The sequence below is a fragment of the Mastigoproctus giganteus genome, chromosome 7 (genome assembly GCF_048544385.1).
Source record: "Mastigoproctus giganteus isolate SK-2022 chromosome 7, ASM4854438v1, whole genome shotgun sequence".
Taxonomy (NCBI): Eukaryota; Metazoa; Arthropoda; class Arachnida; order Uropygi; family Thelyphonidae; genus Mastigoproctus; species Mastigoproctus giganteus.
In genome coordinates this window covers 65,384,889-65,411,402 of record NC_143581.1, presented here as the reverse complement: position 1 = coordinate 65,411,402, position 26,514 = coordinate 65,384,889, and the positions used below count along the sequence as shown (strand labels likewise).

The 26,514-nt window shown below is 36.8% G+C and overlaps 1 protein-coding gene across 3 annotated transcripts in view; it reads right to left on the bottom strand.

Annotated features, from left to right (window-relative positions):
* The window catches only part of LOC150082968 (putative phosphorylase b kinase regulatory subunit beta), a 735,196-nt gene that overhangs the window by 570,626 nt on the left and 138,056 nt on the right, over positions 1-26,514 (bottom strand). For all 3 annotated transcript variants that reach the window (XM_090377701.1, XM_090377699.1, XM_090377700.1), the window contains exon 6: positions 11,330-11,389. In XM_090377701.1, coding sequence (XP_090233827.1) covers positions 11,330-11,389 — 60 coding nt within the window. The remainder of the gene's footprint in view (positions 1-11,329; positions 11,390-26,514) is intronic.

The following is a 26,514-nucleotide window of genomic DNA, read 5'->3' as shown; positions in this document are numbered from 1 at the left end:
TCCACCACGGCCAATCCATCGACGACCGAAACACCTGTTCAAATGGTCACAAACACACCTTCCATAATGGGCAGGCACCCCATCATGTTGAAACCAAATGTTGCGTTTCACATTTGCTGGAACATCGTCAAGTAACCCTGGTAGAACTTGTTCAAGAAAGATCCGATATTTAGTGGAGTTCATGCGGGATGGTAACAGGTATGGGCCGACTAAGCAGTCACCGACCATACCTGCCCACACATTTATTGCAAAGCGATGTTGTGCTGCATGGGGGCGCACACCGTGTGGGTTGTTGTGAGTCCACACATGAGCATTGTGCTGATTGAATAAGCTTTCCCGAGTGAAATAAGCCTCACCAAAACATAGGCTGGAAAATTCAAGTCTTGAACACTTTCTTGGAGAAACCACTGCGCAAAAGCTACACTTGCAGGATGATCTTGGGGGAGCAGTAACTGAACCCTTTGGAGATGAAAGGGTGTAAGGAATCAGGTATGTCTGGTACGATGAAGGAATCGTCATGCCAGACATGCTGTACACTGCAACGAGACACTCCTAAGGCAGAGGCAACCGCACGTGTGTTGGTAATAGAATTATTCTGGATGGCGTTCAACACTTTCTTCTATATCTGTGTGACACCACGTCTCTGCAATCCCAACAATATCCACCTTTGATGTCTTGACCAACACTTCAAATTCATCAAATTTATTTACTATACTTCTAGCATTGGTATACATGCTCCTACTCCTATTCCTAGTTATCCTAACACATCCCATATACCCACCTATTTCAGGATGACTGCCATCCGTCCCTGAAACCCCCAACACCCCAAGCTCCAGGTCACTACTTATTCTAATAGAAGTTGTACAAGAATCACCTTCACCTCTGCCTATGGCTACTGTTAAACTATTAGTCCTTGTATCCCCCCAAGCTATCAGTTTTCCGACCCACCTATCACTGCCTCGATAGCATCAGCAAATATTCTTGCACCCTTTCTATTTAAGTGTATCCCATCCCTATAGAAGCAGTCTCTCCTGTTAACAAGTACAGTTCAGGCTGAAAAAAATTCTACCCCTTGAGCCTTGCACATTCTTTCCAGGGCCGAATTGATCGACAAGGCTCTCATCATATACTCCATTCTATCGTGTCTGGGAAGAATTGCAGACACTTTCAAATTCAACCCTAATTCTCAGCTTTTGTTCAACAGTGACCTGTACTTGTTAAGTAATTCTGCCAGTCTCCTACTCCTAATATCATTAGTGCCAACATGTACAACTATATCACCTTTTGTGCCCTTAAAAGATGATATCCGCTCTAACGTCATCAACCTTTGCCCCTGGCAGACATACCCTGGTCCTGTTCCACCTATCCTTTTTACAAAGCATGTTTCCCGTTTTCTTGACAATAGAGTCACCAACAACTACTAGTTCCTGTGGGACCAGCGCATTCTGCTTTGGGGGTTGCCACTGTGTTGCGTGATGACCAAGTGCAAGCTCTGGCATTAATGTGGGCAGCTGAGAGCTTGATGTGCCCCTCAATTTAGATCTTTCGCTTGATTTCCTTACACTCCTTACATCGCGCTGACTCTGATGAACAGCGTTGTGTACCGACTTACGGTGACGTTTCCGGTTATGGATTCCTATGCGATTCACATTCCTTTAGATGTTACCTACCTCCCCTAAACGTTTGTACCAATATTTTTGAGACACCTTGTATATAATAAATAACAAAAACTTCAAAGAGCATAACCAGTGCATAGTTTTATTACTGCAAATTACACATGTAGCATTTTTAATTATATTGAATTTGAACAAAAATCATGCCTCAGACCAGAGCAGCAAAGCAAAGGGCTCAAGCTAGTGGGAGTATGTGGGTCTTTGGAGAACTGGGGGGGGGGTAGTTGTCCTCCAGATCATGGTCTTATGAAATGTATGGCTTGCTGATGTTTGCAGAGCTATCAGGAATGAGACATAATATATCAACCCCAGGGACACACATCTGGTGAATATGCTTAGCACACCCAGGGTCCTGAGCTGGACATCATCATTCCTCTCTTTTTTGGTGATTCCCTTCCTACTTCTCTCTCTCTCTCTCTCTCTCTCTCTCTCTCTCTCTCTCTCTCTCTCTGTCTGTCTGTCTGTCTGCCTGCCCCTCTCTCTCTCTCTCTCTCTCTCTCTCTCTCTCTCTGTCTGTCTGTCTGTCTGTTTGTTTGTCTGTCTGCCTCTCTCTCCCTCTCTCTCTCTCTCTCTCTCTCTCTCAGGGTAACCAATTTTTTCTTTGGCTGGTGCTTCAGGCTTCCTTGCACTATATGTCTAATAATAATATTGCCAAGGAGGATACAAGAATAGATGCCCTCAAAGGAATTAAACTGGGGGCCCATCAAGCTCTCAGCTGCTCAAATCAGTGCAAAAGCTTGCGCTTGATCTTCAGACAACACAACACAACAATAACCCCAAGGCGCAGAATGTACTGGTCCCAAAGGAGCTACTTGTTGTCAGTGACTCTCAGGATGAGAAATATGTGCAAAAAAGGATAGGTGGAATAGGACCAGGATATGTCTACCGGGAACAAAAGTTTATGATGTTGTAAAGCAGATATCATCTTTTAAGAGCACAAAAGATGATATCGTTGTAAATGTTGGTGCTAATGACATTAAGATAGCAGATCTGAAAATTTTCTTAACAAGTACAGGACAATGTTGAAAAAAAAAAATTCAAGAGTTAGGGTTATATTTGAGAGTCTCTACAATTCTTCCCAGACACGATTGGAGGGAGTCAATCAATTCAGCTCTGAACAGATTGTGCAAAGCTCGTGTGATAGAATTTTTCTCAGCATTGTCTGTGCTTGTTAACAGGAGAGACTGCTTCTACAGGAATAGGATACACGACAGCGTCAGGTAGGTTAGAAAACTACTAGCTTGGGTGGATACACAGACTAATAGAATAACAAGAGCCGCAGACAGAGATGAGAGCCATTCTTGTACTGCTTTTATTGGAATGAGCAGCAGCCTTGAAAGCAAGGTGCTGGGGATTTCAAAGACTGCTGGGAGTCATCAAGAAACAAGTTGTTATTGTTATTTGGTTTTTAGGAGCATTAGCAGCCAAGGCCATATTGCTCCAGGTATATGCAGTGGTCAATCCCTGACCTTTCTGCATCCTCCGTATTTGGTGGCTCACGGGCTTGAACCCCGGTCTAATCAAGAAGCATGTGCTCCTGCCCACCCTGCTGCTGCTGCTCCAGCTATGGAGACGTCAAGAAACAAGTAAATATATGGGCTATGTAAGGACTAAAAGTAAGAACAGGTGCATGCATACTTACATGTAGATCAATGTTAGGAGTATAGTAAATAAATCTGATGAATTTGAAGTGCTTATCAAGACATTGCAGACATTGTTGGGATTTCAGAGATGTGGTGCCACTCAGATATAAGGGATGCAGAATTTGAATATGGGGATTACAATGTATAATGAAAGGACAGACAGGTTAGGAGAAGGGTTATAGTTGTAAAACTTTACAATAGTGGGTTTGATTGCTCCTTACAATAAGTGGTGGTATGATCATATAAAGCAGCATAATTTTACATACATTATAATCTAAATGTTTTTTTCAGATTTTCATTTTTTGATTATAATAAGTGGTTGATAACATTAAATGGCACTCACTGTATTTCAGTTTTGCTGTGCCTATAGTACTATTTATTTGAAAAAAAATTAGTTCAAAAATATAATCATAATCTGTGTATAAGCTTCTAGTTGTTAGAGCACATCATTCTGCTGTACCAAAATTACATTTCCAAAAAAAGCATACACTGCTCTTGATAGGCTGTTTTGAAAACAAAAATAACTCTAGCTTCACATGAAATGTTTATTTTCATAAAGAAAAAAATTTAAAAAGTTCTATTTGCCTAAGGCCGTGGTTTTCAACCACGGTGCCACGGCACCTGAAGTCACTACAGCAACATTCCAGGGGTACCGCATAATTTGGGTTTAAGTTACTTAAACTTATTATTATTTTTTAATTTATATGTTTATTACATTATAAAAAGGTGTACAGTGTCTTTTTAATTTTGTGGTGATCTACAATTGATGTTTACCTAGTACCTCTATATAAAGAATAAAATTATTATATACTGTATATATATAATTTGTATTATGAAATGTAATTTTTACAATTATATTATTGTAATAAATATCATATAACATATATATTTTTTAATATTATATATATATTGAGAAAATTGAGTAGGGGTGCAGCAAAATAAAATAAATTACTTAGGGGTGCCGTTATTAAAAAAGGTCAAAAACCACTGGCCTAAGTGTTGATAAATTTTATCTGTAAAAATCACCCTGCATCACCGTTTCCATTATGAAAATTTAAATAATAATAATAATAGACAAACAGCACACACAGTTCAACCTCAACAAGGAGACCCCACTCACACAGAAGAAACAAAGACAGAAAGGTGGGTAAAGAAGGCAATGTATGGCAGACACTACAATGACCTCCATCAAGACTATATAGATAAGATGGCTTCCAATGCATAGCTCATGAGCAAGAGTCTCTTCCCTGAGACCAAAGGATTCAAGCCTACCATCCAAGAGCAGGTAATCAACACGAGGAACTAGAAGAAATGCATAGTCAAGCACCCCAGAGTGACAGATGACACATGCTGATGATGCCATCTGGCTCCAGAAACTATCTAGCACATCACTGTGGGATTCAAGCTTACCATCCAAGAGCAGGTAATCAACACCAGGAACTAGAAGAAATGCATAGCCAAGGACCCCAGAGTGACAGATGACACATGCTGACGATGCCATCTGGCTCCAGAAACAATCTAGCACATCACTGTGGGATTCATGGTGACCACCCAGATGGAGTACACTCATACACATGACCAGGTCACCAGAATAACACACCAGAGGCTAGCACAAAAAATACCAGTTGATCAAAGAAAGTGTACCATATTACAAGTATGAACCACAGGCCAAACTAGAGACCCCTACTCACAAACTATACTGGGACTCACTGGGACTGTGACAAGAAAATCCCACACAACAGACGACATCACGATCATCAGCAAGAAGGAAATAGCTACCTATCTGATCGACACATAGTGGTGTTCAACACTAACAACAACCTCCAGAAAACCTACAAAGATCAGGAAGTCAAAGAAATGTGGCATAGGGAACAAGTAAACAATGTCCCGATCACCATGTCAACCACTGGCATGGTGCCAAAGAGCCTCCACAAGAAGCTAGTAGCAATAGGCCTCCCAGGAACACTCATAGTTTCAGAGTTCCTTGACCAATAGTAATAATAATAATAGTAACCAGACATAACTACCCACATGAATTTGGTACTGGTACCTGTCATCAGGTGGAAAAAATCCATTAAGGAGATAAAGCATTAGTAGTGATAATAATAAAAACAACAACAATAATTAAACACTGGGCTAATTAGGGAACAATTAGCACAGTGGTTATGACAGTGAACCACCAATGTGATGGCCCACAATTCAAATAATGCTGCAGAAAAAAAAATTAAATTTGCAAGGGGGAAAAAAAAATAGTTGCTTCATCAGACCTGACTCCACTAAGGTATAAATGAAGGCAGAGAGTGGTACCATTTGGCATCCCACCCAATAACTACCACTAAGCACTGAATGCAAAAAGCCAAACCTCAACAGGTCGACCTACACTGCTGGATAAAGATGACAGCAAAACAAAAAGTCAGAGAGAGTCTCCATGTGGCTACCAAGAGGAAGAGCAAGACCATCCAGCCCAATCAACTGGAAGTGCATCCTGCACACCTGTGTTAGTTACCATCCAGGAACGAAGAAAGAGCCAATGCAAAGTGAATACATTCTTGGTAAAAAAATTAAGCAGGATGTGAGAGACCAACTATAAAGAACAAAGAATATTAGCATTAGCATTAGTTGAGGCATATGAGGCAAGAAAGCAAGCTTATATAGCATCAGCCAAAAAAAAAAAAAAAAAAAAAAACCTTCCCATTTTACAAATCCGGTCACTCCAATTGTTTGTCTAGTTCAGCCTTAAATTTATTTAAGCTATCAACTTCCACAACAACAGATGGAAGTCTGTCTCAATCAGATCACCTCACAGGTGCCTGGTTTCCAGCTGCTGCAACTTGCAGACTTAAGCCTCTCTTGGTAAGAGCACCCCTTTGTTCTTCTCACCAATCTTGTTGCCCTTCTCTGTATTCATTCTAGCAATTCTACATCCTTACTAAATGAAGCCTCCAGACCTGTTTGCAGTACTCAAGGTGTGGCCTGACCATTGCCTTAAACAAACGGATAATCACCTCCTTTTTCCTATAGATCATTGACAATACCCCATGAACTGCTCTGGCAGCCTGTCTTCAATGCTCAGAAAACTTCATATCTCACTGCACAATTACTCCCAGTTCTTTTTCATTTCCAACCACCCTAAGTGTAGTATGAAAAAGTTGGTACATTTCTCTGAGATTACTTCTACCCATATGCAGTACTTTGCATTTGTCAATGTTACACTTCAATTACCACTTCTCAGCCCACCAGCCCAACTTTTCTATTTCCTGTTGCAGTAGCATGCTGTCATTAACAACCCAGCCAACATTTGTATCATCTGAAAACTTCGACATTAAGCCTGATATAGCTCCATCAATATCATTGATAAATATACAAAACAGCAGTAGGCCCAACATCGAATCCTAGGGGCCTCCACTAATAACATTAGCCCAAGAGCAGCATCCATTGATTACCACACCCACTCAACCACCCTTTTATCCATTGTAGCAACTTACCCTTAATACTATACTGCTCCAATTTGTACAGTAGTCTTCCATGTCAAAAGATTTCCTGAAATCCAAGTACAGTCATACCTCGATTAATAGGATGCATTTCACGAAATTACTTCGTTAAGCGAAATTTTCAGAGGTAAAAATACTATGGCCAGAATAGGGATAAGTTCCTACGTATAGGAAATGAAAAGCTTTTTTTCGAACAAAGAAAAGTTTTATTAAATAAACAGTCAACTTATAACAAAGTGAAATCACATTTTAAAATATGAGTCTAAAGTTGATTGCTTATACTTTTTTTCTCTTTCATTTAACAATTGTCTATACGGAGTTATTGCATTTAACACTGATCACTTAACAATAACACTTCTTCCTAAATCAGGATCATTTTCACTAAAAAAATTTAAAACATTTTCAATGTCATTTAAGCACCTTTTTAAATCTTTGGTTGTTAACACTTTTTCGGCAGGAACTTCTTTAACTTCGTCTTTATTTTCTGTCTTCGTTGCTAACAAGGTTTTCTAAATCTTCCACTGAAAAACCATCATCTTCTGCATTCGATAAATTTCTAACATCCTCTTCATTGACATTTTCGAAATCTATTGATTGAGCCATCTGGATAACTTCATTTCTAATTTCTTGGATGTTATTTTCTCCTTCTAATACAACTTCTGGCCATATTTTGTGCCAAATTTAATTTAAGCATTTCTTAGTGACTTCTTTCCAAGAACTATCAATGTTTTCAATTGCATTTTTAATAAGCTTTAAATGATGCTATTACTCCCTGATCCAATGGTTGAATCAGGGAAGTTGTGTTTGCTGGAAGAAACACAACTTTGACAGGAATGCATGTGTCCAATGTGTTAAGATCAGTAGGATGTCCCGGAGCATTGTCTAACAACAAAAGAGCATTTTCTTCAAAGTTGTTTTTTGACAATACCGTTTTACTTCAGGACAAAAGTGGTTAACAAACCAATCAGTAAATAACTAATTGGTAACCCACGCTTTTCTATTTGCTTTCCATATTACAGATAAATTCATTTTTATGTTACCTTTTAACGTCCTCGGATTTTCTGAATGGTAAACTAATAACAATTTTAATTTATAATCGCCAGAGGCATTTGATCCAAAGAGTAACATTAAATGGTCTTTGGCTGCTTTGAACCCAGCAGCTGACTTTTCTTCAATAGAAATGAAGCTTTTTGATGGTAGCCGTTTCCAGAACAAACCACTTTCGTCAACACTGAACACCAAATTTGGTGGAAAATTTTCATGTTCAATTATTTCCTTTAGGTTTTCTGGAAACTTATTTGCAGCTTCAACATCTGCACTTGCAGCTTCTCCTGTTAATTTTACACTATGAATCCTGGCCCGTTTTTTAAATTTCTCGAACCAACCACGAGAAGCCCCAAAAGTTTCCGTAATTTCTTCAGTTTGTTTAGATTACAGGTGATTAAACAAAAATAATGCTTTTTCTTGAATCACCATTTGACTTAAAGGCATATGACGTGACATATCATCTATCCACAAACTTAACATTTTCTCCATTTTTTCTAAAATTGGACTCCTTAAGCGAGTTAATTTTGCCACTGTAACATCTGTACAATTCTGAGCAGACTGTTTTATTTTTTCTGATTGACTTAGTATGGTTGTTAAAGTTGATTGCACTAATCCTAAAGAATGTGCCACATCGGATTTTCTTTCGCCGCTTTCAACACGTCGTACGATATTTAGTTTAGTTTCCAAAGAAATTGCTTTTCTTTTCTTTGATTCTGACATTTTAACTAAAAAAAATATATTTCTATTAAAATTTACAAAATCTACATTATGTAATGCTATCAAAGAACCTATGTCAATTATTGCAATGCGCCACACTGAAACAACGTCAATCATGTATTGCAATGCACCACACCGAAACACACCCTATGAAGTGTAAACAACAACTAAATTAGGGAATGACACACAAAACTGTTATAACAGATACACCCATACAGCTCGGGAGCACTCGGGAGTACGTAACGAGTCGCCGTCAGTCACTAATCAGATGATTGTCGGGTGTTGGCCTTAAATTGGAATATTTTTTATGTTAAATGGGGCTTGAAATTGCGGACTTCATTATATCGAAGCTTCGTTATCAGAGGTAACGTTAACCGAGATATGACTGTATATGATATCAAAATTATTTTTTGCATCCAGTTGCTTTGTAACCACGTCATAATATCCAATCAAATTTGTTGTCAGACAAGACTTACTGTGTCTGAATTATTACTACAGTCTTGTCTAGATGATCCTGGAATGTATCTTTAACCAGTGACTCCATTATTTTCCCGGGAACAGAAGTTAAACTAACTGGTCTGTAATTACTTGCAAGTTCTAGCAAGAACAAATTTTTTTTTTTTTTTTTTTTTTTTTTTCATGTCAATTTTTCCAAAATCTGGAGTTCCACAGTTGTTATTTGTTATTTGGTTTTTTTTTAGGAGCATTAGCAACTAAGGCCATATTGCTCCGGGGATATGTGGTGGTCATTCCCTGACCTTTCCGCATCCTCCATATTTGGTGGTCAAGGGCTCGAACCCCGGTCTAATCAAGAAGCGTACGTTACACTACTGCTCCTGCCCACCTGGCTATGGAGGCGCCTTTCCACAGTTGTGGTTCATGTTTAAGTTGGTAAGTTTTGTTTGAGATTGCCATTAGAGGTTGTAATCTGGGAAATAGGACCTGTGCTTGCATATAATATCAGTTGATGGGTTGTATTTGCACTCTCATTTTCAGGAATTCCAGTGTGAGTTGGAATATACAACAGTATTTTAATTAGACACTGTATTAGATGCTTTTATTGTCACAGCATCAGCAGTTCGAGAATAGTAAAAATCTGTACCCCCTATTCCCCCTCATTGCACATGGGAATGTGCAATGGGAACAAGAACCCGACAAGAGGCCTGCACCAAGACACTCATTTATTAAAATATGCATCTTGGTGTATAGAACATTATAATAGTATGTTTCTCGATGAATTATTCCTCTTTATCGCTTCATAGCCCTTGTTCTTCCATGTGATAACAGCAGCTGATTTTGTGAGGATTCAGGGTATGAGCAGTAGCACAAATTATTTTTGAAACTTTGTAGTACACGTTTGGCACTTTTCAGCCCTTTTTGTTTTTCCTCTCTTGTAATACTTTTTATAGCTTTTACTTTGCTTTTGGTATTAGTAGAGGCACACGATGGAAGAAAGCAAACTTATATAGCATCAGCCAAAAAAAAACCCCCTTCCCATTTCATCCATTCATTCACTCAAAATGCTTATCTAGTTCTGCCTTGAACTTATTTAAGTTTTCGACCACCACCACTACGACAGATGTAAGTTTATTCCAACTATCAACCACCCGCTGACTAAAGGCAAACCTGGATAGACTGGTTTTGGTTGTGTTAGGTGAGAAATTAAGAATTTTTAAGATTTCTACTATACTGCTGTACCACAAAAGTGAACTTTTCACAAGTTTATATGATATCATCGTTTATCGAGATTATATGGATATCATCGTTTTTGTAAAAATGGAAAGCCATAAGGCTTTAAATTCTTACAAAAACTCAAAACGTAAGTAAAATGAACTTTAAAAGATTCAGGATACAAGATTTACATTCCAAAATTGTATTAAGAACTTAATGAGATGATCCCAATAGAAGAGTTAAATTTGCTGAAAAGTTTCTCCAGATGAAACACACACACACACACACACACACACATAGAAACTTTTGTCAATTCATGTCAACCTCATGTCAATTTTCCAGATGTGTGTCAATGAATATATTAACAGACACAATTATGTTTACTGATCTACTGAGAATCCTAATATCCAAATTTAAAAGGAATTAAAACATTTAGGCGTTGTTTGAAAGAGCAATTGCTTATGAAAGGATTGCTATACAATTTTTTTTTTAATTCAACAGAAACGATACTTCACCCAGCTTTTTATCAATGTTATAAGATTTTGCATGCTTCTTTTTCATACAGGATGATACTCCTACACATTAATCCCTGCTTCATGTGCTGGGGCTAAAAAACATCTTGAAGTTCAAAATAAAAGTTTAGTTTCTTTTATAAAATTTTAATTCAATTTCTATTTTATTATTACAAAATAATAAAAGTTTAGTTTTGAAAGTAATGTTTGTACACTATTTCAAAGAACTGAAGTTTACCCTGGCTTTTGGCTCACTCTGTATACCACGGCTCTGAAGAAAAATTGGATTTTTTAGTTGAAATGTTTACACTATTTCTGTATAGCAATCAGAATAACTCAATGACTGAAAATAATAAAAATTGATGGAATTGATGAAAACCATTTTGAGAGGAAAATTAATAATGATATCTATGTTGACAATATTTACATTTTAATTATTAGATCTTGGAAAACTATATTTACTGTTGTTATTTCATTTTCAGTATTTACACAATTTTTCTAAATTATACAGTATTTTTAAGTCAACTGGATTCAAGAAAAATATGTCATGAATACCATATAATAAAATACATTACCTGTAGCCCTGACATAATCATCTGAACAAGAAAAAGGAGATACAGACACACAGCATCCAGCTGAAATAAAGTAGTACTAATGATTATCATATAACAGTTTAAAGAGAAATTTAGTAATCTGATGATGTAATAGAGGTATACTAAAAGTCTTATGAGCCAAATTGGGAAAATGAAGCAATATAAACTCAATTCATTTATTATTTAAATTTGATTGCTATTAACATACAGATACATATGAATTTTCATACAAATGTTTCCTTGAACATTTCCTGAATGTTCCATTAAAATGCTCTCTTGTTTATTAAAAGAGAAACACTGATCCAAGAGAATCCATTCCAAATATATTCCTTCAGTGCTATAATACCTTTGGTTTTGGCCTTTAAACTATCAATTTCAGCTGTCCCCATAGGAAAATGTAGGAAGTCATGTGAAATGCTGCAGCGGTTCCCAATCTTTTTTGACTTGTGAACACCTTTCAATGTAATATTTTTTACTGCGAACCCCTTTCAACATAATATTTTTAATGCGAATCATAAAGCCTATATTCTCTGAAATAATATAATATTTATGAATTTTTATTATAAAATATTTCCAGTACTATGTTTTGATAAGTGACATTGCATAATAATAAGCATTATTTATATTTTTTGAAGTAGTTATTAATTGGTCCAAACTAGATTTTGAACAGGCTAAGATTAGAAAACTTGTTTCTTATACAAATGGCAGCAAAGCATTCTGATGTCTTGCCAAAGCTATTGGCCACAAATTCTGCTAGCATCCTATTTTCCTTCCAATTCATGTATTGATGATCTTGGTAAATCACCTTAAACCATTCCCAATACACTCAATTTAATGCCTCCTGTGGTCTTCTGTCATAAGGATGTCAGAAGGATTTTGAAGAATCTTGATGCTAAGAAAACTCCAGGTCCTGATGGTATTTCTCCACTTGTTCTCAAAACCTGTGCTCCTGAACTTACTCCTGTTTTGTGTCATCTTTTTTCACTTTCTTATTCCAAAGGTGTTTTTCCTTCTGCTTGGAAATTTGCTCATAACCACATCCTAAAAAGCATGACAAATCGCTTTCATCCAATTATCGTCCCACTGCTTCTACTCTTGCCAAAGTAATGGAGAAATTAATTACCCACCAACTCTTAAACTATTAGGAAATCTTTCATCTGATCAACGATTGCCAGTATGGATTTGGTCAGTGTCATTCCACTGGTGATATTCTGGCTTATGTTACCCATCTATGGACAAATTCAATTGAAAAGTTTTGTGAAAATCAAGCCATTGCTCTTGACATTTTGAAGGCTTTCGATCGTGTTTGGCATAAAGGTCTTCTAAATAAGCTTCCATCCTATGGTTTTCCAGCTGCTTTTTGTAATGAGTATCCAGTTTTCTCTCTGACTGCTCACTCTGTTTTCTAACTTCTGCACTAATGCTGGTGTTCCCCAATATTCAGTTCTTTCTTCCGCTCTTTTCCTCTTGTATATTAATGACCGTTGACTGAAAATCCTATCCATAGTTCTGCTGACGATAGCACATTGCATTCCACCTTCCAGTTTGAGAAACCTTGCCCTATTCAAACAGCTTCAACTTCTCAAGTATCCAAACCAGTGGTGGGGTTCAGCCGGTTCGCACCGGTTTGGCAGAACCGATACCTAATTTTTTGTTGAGTTCGGCGAACCGGTTGTTAAAATGGCACTTGTGATCAGGGTTCTCTCTAAAGTGGGCGCCTGGTATTCTATCGTATTTAATCTGCATAGCCTATGCCATTTATTAATTCAGCAAGAAATTTCGTTTAGTATCGATAAAATGAAGAAAATGTATGTTCTGACTGATGTTTATCAATGGTATAAGCATAGTGCTTTGTTTATAAAAGTTTATGATATGACCACACGTGGACAGAACCAGTAAAAATATTCAAATATATAGGCACATATCCGCTCCTGCTCTATAATATATTAAAATAAAACATTTTTAAAATTTTTTGCAGTAGCCCTTAAAAGGATGAAAAGGCAACAGAGTTTGACAGATTTTTTCAATAAGAAACCAAAATCAGAATTTGTTGTATTAGAATTGGCCTTGGATTCAGTTACATCAGCAACAAACAATTTTCGTTGAACTAGTTGAATTGGAAAAACAAGATGCAGAGACAATATGTTCTTCAGTTATGGAAAAAAACTAAGAACTACCTAGAAAAAAATTTAATAGGATTTTGCTCCGATGGTGCCATCGTTATGCTTGAGAGAAAATCTGGAGTGAGCACTAGGATTGCAAAAGAGTTTCCAAACATAATAATATGGCACTGTTTAAATCATCGCCTCCATCTTGTTTTAGATGATTCGATAAAGGAAATAAAGCAAGTAAATCATTTTAAAATATTTATTGATAAGATATATACTATTTTTCATCAATCCAATAAGAACCAAATTGAACTTTCCAAAATATCCGAACAACTTGGGATTGAAATTATAAAGATTGGTAGAGTTTTCGGACCAAGTTGGGCTGCCTGTAGTTTAAGGTCAAATAAAAAGTACTTAGGTATGGCTGCCCGTCTTGAAAATATATATTTTATAACTGATTTGGCATTGATGATTGATATTTTAAACGAAATTTCTCTTCTTTCAAATGCACTGCAAGCAAGAAATACAGACATAATAAAGGCTAAAAAACTCGTGATAAGATCTATTAAAGCATTTCAAATGCTTGGAAAGGAAAAGGGTCCATACGAAAAAAAAATTGATGAATTAATTACTTCAGAAACCTTCAAAAATATAAAATTTGTAGAAAATCATCGATTTGTTGGGCTTCCTCGGGGAAGACTTTTAGAAAACATCGTAACGAATTTGAAAAAAAAAAGACTAATGGATTGTGAACATTTAAGACTAATGGAATGTGAGCATTTAAGAGCATTTGTAGCCAATTTAAAGATAGGAATAAATTACAATTTCTCAATTTTTTGGAGCCAGATTACTGGAATATTGAAGAAGTACTAGTTCCATGGAAAGCAGCTGAAGAACAATTGCTCATATTTAATGACATTTTTAATTACCAAATTGATATTAATGATTATCGAGATTTCGTGGAAAACGTTTTAAAAAATTCCCAGAATTATGCAATTCCTGAAAGTGTTCAAAGAGCTAAAAATATTGTCACAACAATTGCTGTAAATTCAGTAGAAGCGGAAAGAGGTTTTTCAAAGATGAACATAATATGTTCAGAGAAGAGAAGTCGCCTAACTGTTTCTAATATATCAAACAAAATGACTGTTAGTTTAATCGGCCTACCTCTAAAGGAATGGGATCCTACTCCTACAGTGAAAAGATGGTTAAGGATAAATCACTCAGCCAATGATGCTCGGATAAAAGTGAAGAAAATTGCAAGTGAGGACGCCAATCAAGAAGCAATATGGAAATATCTTAAATAACAGTTTTATTGTTTTTTGTCAGGTATTATTTAATATTTTTTCATTAATATTTAAAACTCTTTCTTAAAACATAATCTAGTTTTGTGGACCTCTTTTATTGTTCTTATTTAAGTATTAACTGCATGAAATAATAAACTACCTTTCGGTATATAGTTTTTTTATACTTAGAAAGGTCATTAGAGCAGCGAACCGGTTGTTAAATTATTTGAATCCCACCACTGATCCAAACCCTTAAATGCAGATCTCCAGGTAATTCTCTCGGTCTTCTGCTCCTATGCTTATCTTCAATGACGGTCCGCAAGATCTTGGGGATTACCTTGACTATCTCTCTTGGAATAAAGCACATTACAAATATTGCTTCCTCTGCATCTAGAAAACTTGGCTTTCTTTTTTTCTGTCAGCATTACTTTTCTTCCAAACAGTTGTTGATTCTGTAGAAATCACAAATCCGGACATGGAATATTTGGGGCGGTGCCCCCAAAACCTCTCTCTCTCTCAGGCTTCTAGATTCCATTCAAAAGAGGACAGTTAGGTTAATCAACATCTCATCTCTAAAAGAGTCTCTCTGCTCTCTGGCTCATAGACTTTCTGTTTCTGCTGAATGCCTTTTCTATAGATACTTCCATTGACACTGTTCTTCTGAATTGGCTTCTACAATTCTTGCTCTCTCCTCCAAATCAGTCCTAATATGTGTAGAAACCAGTCAACGTCCTTTTACTGTCCAAGTTCACACTCACAGAACCAACTTTTTTTCTTCCTCATTTATTCATTCAACTTCTGTTTTCTGGAGCAACCTTCCTTAATACATATTCCCTGAAAATTACAATCAACAGAAGTTTAAGTCTAATGTCAAGTATCTTCTTTCATCTTTTCACCCTTCAACCCATGCACGGCACTAAGTACTATAGATTCTAAAAGAAAAAAACAAAGTACCTATACATAACAATTGTCTTTGAGAACGAAAAAAAAATTTAGTATGGAAAACATATTTATTTAACATGATATACTATAAGACAGTAAACTAATTATAAGGAACTGTGGGAGATGTGGTTTCTTTCTTTGCCGATTCTTTACATTTTATTTCACTTTATTGTTTATTATTAGTTATATTTTGTAGTTTACAATAATATACATATGTAAATTAAGCAGACGCCATTACAGAATTTTTAGTGCGAACCATCGGTTGGGAACCACATTTATTTAACATGATATACTATAAGACAGTAAACTAATTATAAGGAACTGTGGGAGATGTGGTTTCTTTCTTTGCCGATTCTTTACATTTTATTTTACTTTATTGTTTATTATTAGTTATATTTTGTAGTTTACAATAATATACATATGTAAATTAAGCAGACGCCATTACAGAATTTTTAGTGCGAACCCCCAGGGGTTTGCGAACCATCGGTTGGGAACCACTGGTTTACAGGTATTATCCTGAAACCAAATTGCAATGATCCCAATGGAGAACTCATTCTTCACCAACCCAAGAAAAAGCATAGTAAGTGCACAGCAAAATGAAGGGCATTTTGCTAGCATATTTTTGACTGTGAGGCTGCTGTCCATCAGACATGAATACACTTCAGAGGTGCAAACAATAAATAAAGAGTTCTGTGTTGCCTTTGTAATGTGGTTCAAAGAAAATGAATGGAAAAGTGAAACTCCAAAAACTGGATACTTCACCACAAAAATGGATCATCATATTCATTGCTACTTGTAGAGATTTTTTTGATTAAATACAGATTTGCTCAAGTCCAGCAATCTCATGTCAGTAATCCGAACGAGCTAGCATTTATTTTATAGCTCCATGGAACTTTTCCATTTGATAGAAATTAAAAAAAAAAAAATGCCCTGAAAGGACATCAGCTTGATAATGTACAAACAACAGAGTAATACAACAGCTCAGGTTTCAGCAATTTCAAAATTTGCTTTCCAGAAGTACCTCCAAGGGTGGAAAATTATTGGGCTAAGTGTATCACCTAACGAGGACACAATTCTGAAAGAGATGAAGTCCCCCACTTGGAAGTATGCTTGCTGTCACTACATCATAGCAGGCCAGGTACTTTATTTGAAGAAACACTGTATTTCCTGAGGATACAAATTTCTGATACACCCTGTACAGTATAGAATAATACACATATAGCAGAGCATTGAAAATCCGAATGTCAATAATCTGAATGAGCCAGCATTTATTTTTTGTTATGCTAGTACCATAAAATAATTACAGTAAGTGCAGATTATTGTGATCACGCTTGCAAATTGAATTTTGATTCTATTAAACGGCAATTCTAATGTTATGTTGTTATTTTTGGTTTTTAGGAGCATTTGGGAGTTTTTAGGTCACGGGCTCGAACCTCGGTCTAATCAAGAAGCGTGTACTACGCACTGCCGCTGCTGTCCACCTGGCTACGGAGGCGCCTCAATTCTAATAAGTGAAAATCTGAGGACCATTATCCATAGGCTATAAATATGAAGGTATAAAGCACAAATTTACAACCCCCCCCCCCCCTTACCAAATAACAAAATTAAATGATTCATGAAAATCAGAAGATTATCCACAGGTTAGCAAAATAAAAATAAATTTAAGCTAGCTTAATTAATATACATACAATACTGATTAAACATAACACTTTGTAATCTGTTATTCAACACACTTTGTAATCTGATATTTCTGTTCTCTGACATTATTTTGGGTTGTAAAAGCTAAAACAGTAAAAAAAAAATAAACGTCAATCAATAACAAAGAACATGGCATGCAGAAATTGCAAATAACACGATGCGTGAAAGTGAGATACGAAGTAAAAAGATCCCAAACAGAGTTTTTACAGAATTTTATTTTACTGTACTGTAGTTTTCCTCATCTTTTAAATGGCAGCAGAAATTTTTAACAGTTGAATCAAAGATTGAGATTTTAAACATACTTTCAAATGGAGAAAGTGGATCTTCATTAGCAAAATTTTACGAGGTTGGAAAAGTCAACCACACCAGACATTAAAAACAACAAGGAAAAATTTTTTTATTAAGTTCACATCAAAACTTGATTTTGATGGTGCAAAAAAAAGAGAGAAAACTATGAGAACAGCTAATGACCCAACTCTCAAAGATACTGTTTATTTGTGGTTCACACAAAAACAAAGAAGTTTACGAGAACCCATATCTGGGCTTATGTGAAAAAGTGCTGGATTTTAACAAAAAAAAATTAGGCAATCCCTCAGATTTTAAAGTCAATGCTTTTATTTCTAAACTTACTAAATGTTTATTTTAATCTCCAGAACAGTATTTTTGATAAGTTCGAAAATCCAAACAAATTGGAAGTCAAACTATCCCCGATCTCAATTATTTCGGTTTATCAACGCTCTACTGTATAACTAAAATTCTTAAAATACCGAAAAGCAACACAAGTACCACTCAAATCAAGTCCACTACAATTTAGAAGTTTAAGTTTATAGAACTTTCAAATTTCAAAAACTGGGAGATTTCTCAATTTTTCTTGGGGAAAATCATTTTCTCATAAATCCAGATTTGACGTCGAAAGTAACTTTTGTTAACATATTACTCAACTTCGGCACTGTGAATGATCAGCATATCACATTCCAAACTGAAAAAGATGGTTATGTGATCGACTAAAAATTAGACCCTACTCCATGAGCATCTGCTGCAGTTAAACTGTTCTCAAGAATAATGCTTGGTTTCTTGATATTCAATTGTTTTAATGTAATTTTATTGTGATAACCACCCTGGTGGACAAAGTAGTTAATTACTGTAATCAGGATTTGCTACTTCAAACAGACATAGATAAACTGTTTGGATGGGGTGACAAATGGTAGCTAGGATTTAATATTGGAAAATGTGATGTCTTGCAACAGGATGCAGTACCCATAGAGTAATCCACTGCTTGAGTTACACCAAACTCAAGACAACTGATAACAAAAATAACTGCAGAGTAATTATAGTTTGATATGAAATTTTCTGAAGGGTATAAGACAGCTCATGAGATTATGTCAGCAATATGTAGGAACTTTGCCAGTAGAAACAAAGTGGTGCATACTTTAAAAAAAAAATGGTTAGGCCATATCTTTAATACAGCATACAAACTTGGAGACTCCATTTTAGAAAAGATGTGGCCCAATTGGAGGAGGAGAAAAGACCAACACAATTGGTTATGGAAACAAACAGATATTTTAGAATTAGCAGTGGCAAATGACACAAGAAAGCAAGCTTATACAGCATCAGTCAAAAAAAACAAAAAACTGATTTCACCTATTCATTCCCTTCAGCAGTTTGTCTAATACTTCCTTGAATTTATTTAAGCTATCAACTTCCACAACAACAGATGGAAGTCTGTTGGAGCAATCAACCATCTGATTGCTAAAGACAAATTTCTGCACATCTATTCTGCAACTGTCCTTCCTCAATTTGAATTTGAGCCCTTCACGTGTGTGCCTGAGCAAGAGGAAGAATGACATCAGCATTGAGCTCGCTCAATCCATTCAAAGCCTTAAACACCTCAAACAGATCATCTCACCGGTACCTAGTCTCCAGATGTTGTAATTTGCTGAACTGAAGTCTCAGACACCTTTTAAATAGTGTGCAGTGGAACCAACTGATGATGTTACCAACAGTAAATTCTAAATGGGAAGTATTCATGGTGGTAATCAAAGCTACTAGGCTTTTCATACCAACATAGAAATACTGTTCAAGGCTTAGACCTAAATGGATGTCAGATAAAGTATTGAGACACATGGCAGAAAAGAAAAATGCATGGGATGCATATAAACTACACTGGCCAGCATCAATTTCCTCCTTGATATAATTTTGACAGATCCTCATACGAAATATGTTCAAAAATCAAAGTATGTGCTCATCAAGTTTTCAAATATCGTAGGGTAACAACCAAAAACCAAGACCTGTAGTTGTTTTAATCATCTTTTCCATCTATTTTTATTTTTTATTTTTTTTAGAACATTTGGGAGATTTCTAGAGCATTTGGGAACTTTCTACAACATTTGGGAATGTTCAAGAACATTCTAGAATATTGTTTCATGTGGAAGAAATATCTGTATGCTTCTGGAAGGTTCTAGAACTTTCGACAGAGTTCTCTAGAAACATTGCAAACCTTCTAGAAACTTCTCTACCATACAAGTGGGTTCCACACCAAGCAAGCACTTTTGTATTTCAAAATGTTTATGTGTTTTAGAGGGTCAATGGTGAACCAAGTGAAGAAGCGTTTTAGTGAGTTTGTGTTTGCAAACAGGTGATGTGTGCATAAGTGTAAATTGTGAACTGTTGTTTAAATCAAAAATAAAAATCTACAATTTCTTAATTGTGTTCTTATGTGCATGTACCCCAACAGTACAAGAAATATGTCTCGTTCTTGCTGAAATAAGCCTGATAGTTTTTGCTACATTTGCAGAGAAGTGGTATTAAAATTGCAGCAGAAGCCACTGTCACAACTTGTGAGAAAAGCCTATGAACATTTTAGAAATGGGATGCAAAGATTTCTTGTAGCTCATGTTCAAGAACATTACTTACTTACTATCAGTTTATTAACACAAGGTTCACCTCCTGTACAGCAAGTGGGCTAGGAGGGCATACAGAAATTTTAAAATATACATTATACACTTTTGTACAAATTTTCAGATTTTTACAATATAATTATTGTATAATAATAACTATTAAATAGATATTTACATTTGCTTAATTTTATTCACTTTGAAATAACAGACATTGATAACTGAAGAGTTAAAAACACAGGTTGACTTCTTTATCAGGAACTAACATAACAGATTTATTTATATTCATTACATTATTGCATTTAATTGTTCATATCATCAAATTTCTAATAAAAACTGCTCAATTTTCACAGCAATGCTGGTGATTTAGTCCAGATTTGGTTTATAATTTGGCTTCTGTAGGTTTTATTGACTTCAAACTTTACCAGATCAATGGAGAAGGTGTTGAAGTGTTCAATGGTGTTACATGGGAACATTCCTTTTAGGGAGTCCAAGTTTGATAGCTTCATCCTAAGTGGGTGATGGCTTCTTGTAAGTGGGTGATGGCTTCTTGTTAGTGCGATGATATCTTCTATTGATAGGGCATCAATATGGCGAGTTAGCAGCTTGGTAAGCGTTGACAGATTTTTTTTGAGGACAATGAGCTTCCAAGAGGTTGTTAAAAATGCATTTATTTTTAACCATATTAGTACATTCTTAGAGAACACAAGTGCCCCATATTTTTTTGCTGTACTGTATCTGTCATACGATATTTACATCACCGGAGAAGGCAGAATTACTTTCAGAATTACTTTCGCTTTCGTATGGGTGCAGAGCCGCACCCACGAAATTCCAAAACCACCGTCCGACGCCTGCCGTACGTTATTTATTCGTTCGGAGCAGGCAAGCGTATTGTTGACGAAAAACAGGGGAGTTACATTTGGTCAGAACACTGCGAGTATTGTGTTTGATTCAGGCATCAGCAGAGTGTTTATTATTTCATAGACTTCTTGTGTCGGAGTAGACGATTTTATGTCCGTTTTGGCCTTTGGGCGAACCTCATACAAACATGTAATTCCTTCAACGACTTTCATAAATCGGACTTTCGGTTGAGTCAGAACGCTGTAAAGCGACAGTTCCACAGATGTTTTTCTGCTTGACGAAACTAACTAGAGGGGAAATAGGGGGAAGGCAGTTCGGTTAACAGTTAGGGTGTGGGAATAGTTGAAGTCGGAGTTCTAAGCAGTTGGAGCTGAGCCTTGGACAGTGTCGTTGGTCGGTGAATGAGCTGTGACTTGTAAGGGCAGTTAGCGGAGTTTGAGATAGGATTTTGTTAAGATAGAGAGCCGTCGCAATGATAATTTTTTTTAGAATGTGAAGAAAATATTCTTAAGAAGGGGAAACGAAAAGTCGGAAGAAGAAGAAGGCTAAAAACTCGTTAATGAGATATAGGAAGGAATCGAGATGAACTACTGTCCTTTAACTACAGTTCCTGAGGCGTTGCTGAATTATTCGGGTAAGTTAACCCTCGTTATTTAATTATAAACGGAACTTAATTGCGCTAAGTCGAACATACTTCCATCCCCCCTTTTATATATTTTTTATGTGCTTAAAGACATCGATCCTCACGCACACTCATACTTTGATGAGAGTTTTGTTATTTTACTTAGCATTTCATATTTAATAGATACTGTAACTTGTACATGAATACCGGACGTTATTTAAATTAGAATTAATTATAATTAAATATTAAAACTGAATAATCCTAATTAACATTAAAACTGAATATTATAATTAAATATTATAATTGAATATTATAATTAAATATTAAGACTGAATATTAATCATGGCCTACAATCTTACATGTTCCACCAATGTGGTGTAATATTCGTCAGCTACGCGATGTATGAACGCTCTTTGGCTGTCGAATGTTCATGAATAACATAACAATTTGCAAACCAATACCATTATTAATTAATCCGTTGGTTACCTAAATATGTAAAGGTATAAAGCTCAAGGCTATTTTACTAAAGACTTATACACTGTTTTGTCTAACTGTATTTTGTAACAATTTAGTATGTTTAATAAACCATGTTTTGTTTGCTAATTTTTGCCTATTGATTACTCTCTGATGACACATGATTTCTTTGAATGGATTACTGATAAAGAACTGTTAAGGCGGCGCTTTTGATTCTAATCAAATAGAAAGGAGTCAAAGGTGAAAATCACACAACGCAATCTTTGATGTTGCAGACTAGCTCAACGTCCATCTGGGTTAGTTTTCAGAACACGGGATTTGTCCTAACTAACTGCTAGACGATTACATGAAAGCCAGGTTTCTCCGGATGCAAATATTAGTGTAACTCTTGCAAAGAACATTTATTCCTAACTGACACATCACACCGTAACTGAGAATTGTTGGAACCCTAGCAAGTTTATACTACAACGGAGAAAAGACCTGCGCAACACTGGTGCCGTGACCAGGATTGAAGTGTGTCCTTGCGGGATGAAAAACCCGATTTATATGAATGCCCGTAAATGATTCTGATGGTTGTAGACTGAGGAACGTACTTCTAATAGAAAGGATTGGGACAGCACTGATTTTTGTGTGTACAGAGACTAGTCATAGGCATTTTTTTTTTACAGCAGTACAAATAACACAGACGTCTCCAGGAACACTCATATTGAACAACAGGCAGCAACTTGTAATGTTTTAAACTAGAAAATTTATCAAAAATTAAGAATAAAATGAGTTGCTACATGTTGTAACACCTTTTGCTTTAGAATTGCTGATTATTAACAATATATTTCTGTTTCAGCTCAACGGAAAGGTAGGTTTTACACCATTTTGGGGGACATTAATTTTACACAGACACTAATTAAGTCAAAATGGAGGGACAAAGCCCCCAAACCTCGGGTATAGAAAATTCTGTTCCACCTTTTGGAACCCAGGAGACACAACCCCCTCCCGAAATGGGCAGACCTTATTTGGCAAATATTGCTGGTTATTTGGGTTTAGTGCCAGTTTTCTCCGGCAAAGTAGACGAAGGTCCATCTGTTCAATATTTTTTTGAAATGCTAGAAAGTGTAGGACAATTAGCACTTTGGGGAAATTGCGAATTAATAGCTGTCTGTAAGTCCAAAGTTCGCTCTCTTGCTGCGGAATTCCTCGCAAATTCTGTAGACTTACGTAAAGAAAAAGATTATAGTGTGTTTAAAAATGCATTTTTGGCTCAGTTCGAAAAAACGGAACCTAGTGTGACATGTCTACATAATTTTTCACATGCTGTACAATTGCCTAATGAGACCGTAGCAAATTTTGCTACGAGGGTTAAAAATTTGGCCCGTTTAGCGTTTAACACGAAAAGTGAGTCGCCAGAGGCATTATCAATATTAGATCAGGCAATGCTGGCTCAATTTCTCAGGGGCGTTTCAAATAAGATCAAGAGGCTGGTTCTTTCACAAAATCCTCTCACCTTCACACAAGCAATTACAGTGGCGAAACGAGAGGAAACCAACGAGCTTATTACAGAAACAAAACACAGGTCAATTAATGCCATGTATAGTCAGAATAACAGTGATGGAGAAATATGGGACCAACAAGAAAACTATCTTAAAGAAATCATTAAGCCATTACAGGACCAGATAAAAGACCTACAGCAATTGCTACATACACTAGCTGTAAATAATATTACACACAATAATTTAAAAACACAAGGCACAGATAATAACAGGTATCATCCAAGCCAAAGTTTTAATACGGAAACTTATGCATCCCCCCCCTTTCTGCGATCACGTAGCGTTCCCCGTAAGGCACTCTCAGTCAGGAAGGGCGTTGCTAGGATATGCTACGAATGGGGTCAACAATCACGAGTACCGACACTATGGAGAACCGAATTATGACCGGAAGCATGGGTTACCGAATCACATAGACGCTAGGGAGCAGGGACAGAATCGTTTTGCTGGCTGCGGCCGTTCAAGTAATTATCGGCCGGTGCCGAATTTTTCTTCTCCTCAGCATGATTGGCGCTCGACGCGCGAATACACTGCAGTGCCAAAAAATGGGACAGCCTATGTTAATGGAAAGAGTAGTAATTTTAATAGAAATAGAGATACAGTAACAGATAAAATCTATAATAACAATCGAAATAGGGATAATATGAGCTCAGTTACAAGGGAAAGAAGGGGAACACCCAGAGATGAATGTACCTTTGATCAAACTCAGCACAGATCTATTTTGGGAAGATCACCAAATCATGTAGACTATAGGCAAAATGGGGAGAGGTATTTATGACAAAGAAGGAACATGGTGCGAAACGGAAGGAACTTCCAATGCAATAAAACCGCTTCCCCTCGCCAGAATTTCCATAGATTCGATAAATCTTATGCCTATCAGAGAAATATACAACATGGGGTGTATATATTAAATAATGATGCCAAACTGCCGCTAATTAATGGGTACGTTCAAGGCATCCCAGCCAAGTTTTTGGTGGACACGGGAGCAAGTGTATCGCTTTTAAGCACAGACTTATTTAAAAAAATTAGGCATGATAGCTCCTTGAATCCCAGACGTCCAGATTTAACTGTAACTGGAGTCTCAGGTTATGTGGTTCCAATACATACAGAAATTACAGTAAATTTTAAGTTAGATCAGGCGACTTTTCGGGATAAGATTTTGGTAGCTTCAGGAAATTTTAAGGACCAGTACGATGTAATCTTAGGATTAAATATTTTAAGGCGATTTTCGTTTACATTAGACTTGGGTAAGGGAATTATACACTCTGCCCCTTTGAACATTTGCTTAAGGGAAGAGGGTAGCGAGGAGCAAGGCGTAAGAGACCAGTATTTGAATTTAAAACCGTCGGTAGCTAAATTAACTTCCAAACATTTGATTCCCGCCTCATCAGAAAAAGTAGTAACGGCTGTTTGTAACCATCTTGCTGCTTCTGCCGAACAGTTAGTGTTGACAGAACCTAACTCTAACTTAAGCTGTGATGACTTGGCAGTCAAATGCTCAATAGACAGATTAGGTCCAGATGGCAGAGTGTCTGTTCTTGTAGCCAATCTGACTAATGAACCCCTCCACCTTCCCAAAGGAATGAATATTGCTAGTCTTGAGGGTGTTAGGGATAATACAGTTGTTTTTACAGGTGAGGAAGCTAATGAGAAAACTACAGCTCCTGTGACTTTGCAAGACTTTGACCTCGATCACTTGACAGATGATCAAAGGCATAAACTGTCCGATTTGTTATATGAGTATAGAGATATTTTCGCTAAATCACTAGCTCAGTTAGGAAACTCGAAGGTGTTAAAGCATAGGATTAGACTGACTGATAACATACCGGTCAAGCAGACAGCTTATAGAGTTCCATATTTGTTAAAAGATGAAGTTCGAAAGCAGGTAAATGAACTTTTGGAAGCCAACATCATACAACCAAGCCATTCCCCATATGCGGCGCCAATTGTTTTAGTCAAGAAACGAGATGCTAGTTACAGACTCTGTGTGGACTTTCGGAGATTGAACGCTAAGACTCTCTCTGATTGCTTTCCTCTCCCTCATATTGATCAAATACTGCAAACTCTTGGTCAGGCGCGATATTTCTCTTCGCTCGATTTGCAAAGTGGTTTCCATCAAATTGAGGTGCACCCAGCGGATCGGCACAAAACCGCCTTCACCACTGGGGAATCTTTGTATGAATTTTCCCGAATGCCATTTGGATTGAAGAACGGGCCCTCTGCGTTCGTAAGGGCCCTCTCCTTGGTGCTTCATGACCTTGGGAAGGAATCCATTTTCGCCTACCTCGACGACATAATTATTGCTTCGTCCGACCTGGATTCTCATTTTTCGAAGCTGCGAAAGGTTTTCCAGCGTCTGAGAGAATACGACCTTAAGCTAAAACCTAAGAAATGTGAGTTCCTAAAAGAACAATTAAAATACCTTGGGCATTTAATCAATTCTGAAGGTATTCGCCCCGATCCCGACAACGTGGCTGCCGTTCGAGAGTGTCGAGCCCCAAGAACTGCGAAACAAGTGCGATCTTTTCTAGGAATGGCAGGATTTTACAGGAAATTTATTCCAAATTTTTCGGAGATTGCGAGACCTCTAACAAATTTGACGAAGAAAGAAACACCATTCATCTGGAACAGCTCAACGCAGCAGGCTTTCGACCAGTTAAAGACTGTTCTGACCACCCCACCTTTGTTGGTCTACCCTGACTTTTCCCGACCTTTCGTGGTATCTGCTGATGCATCTTCATATTGTG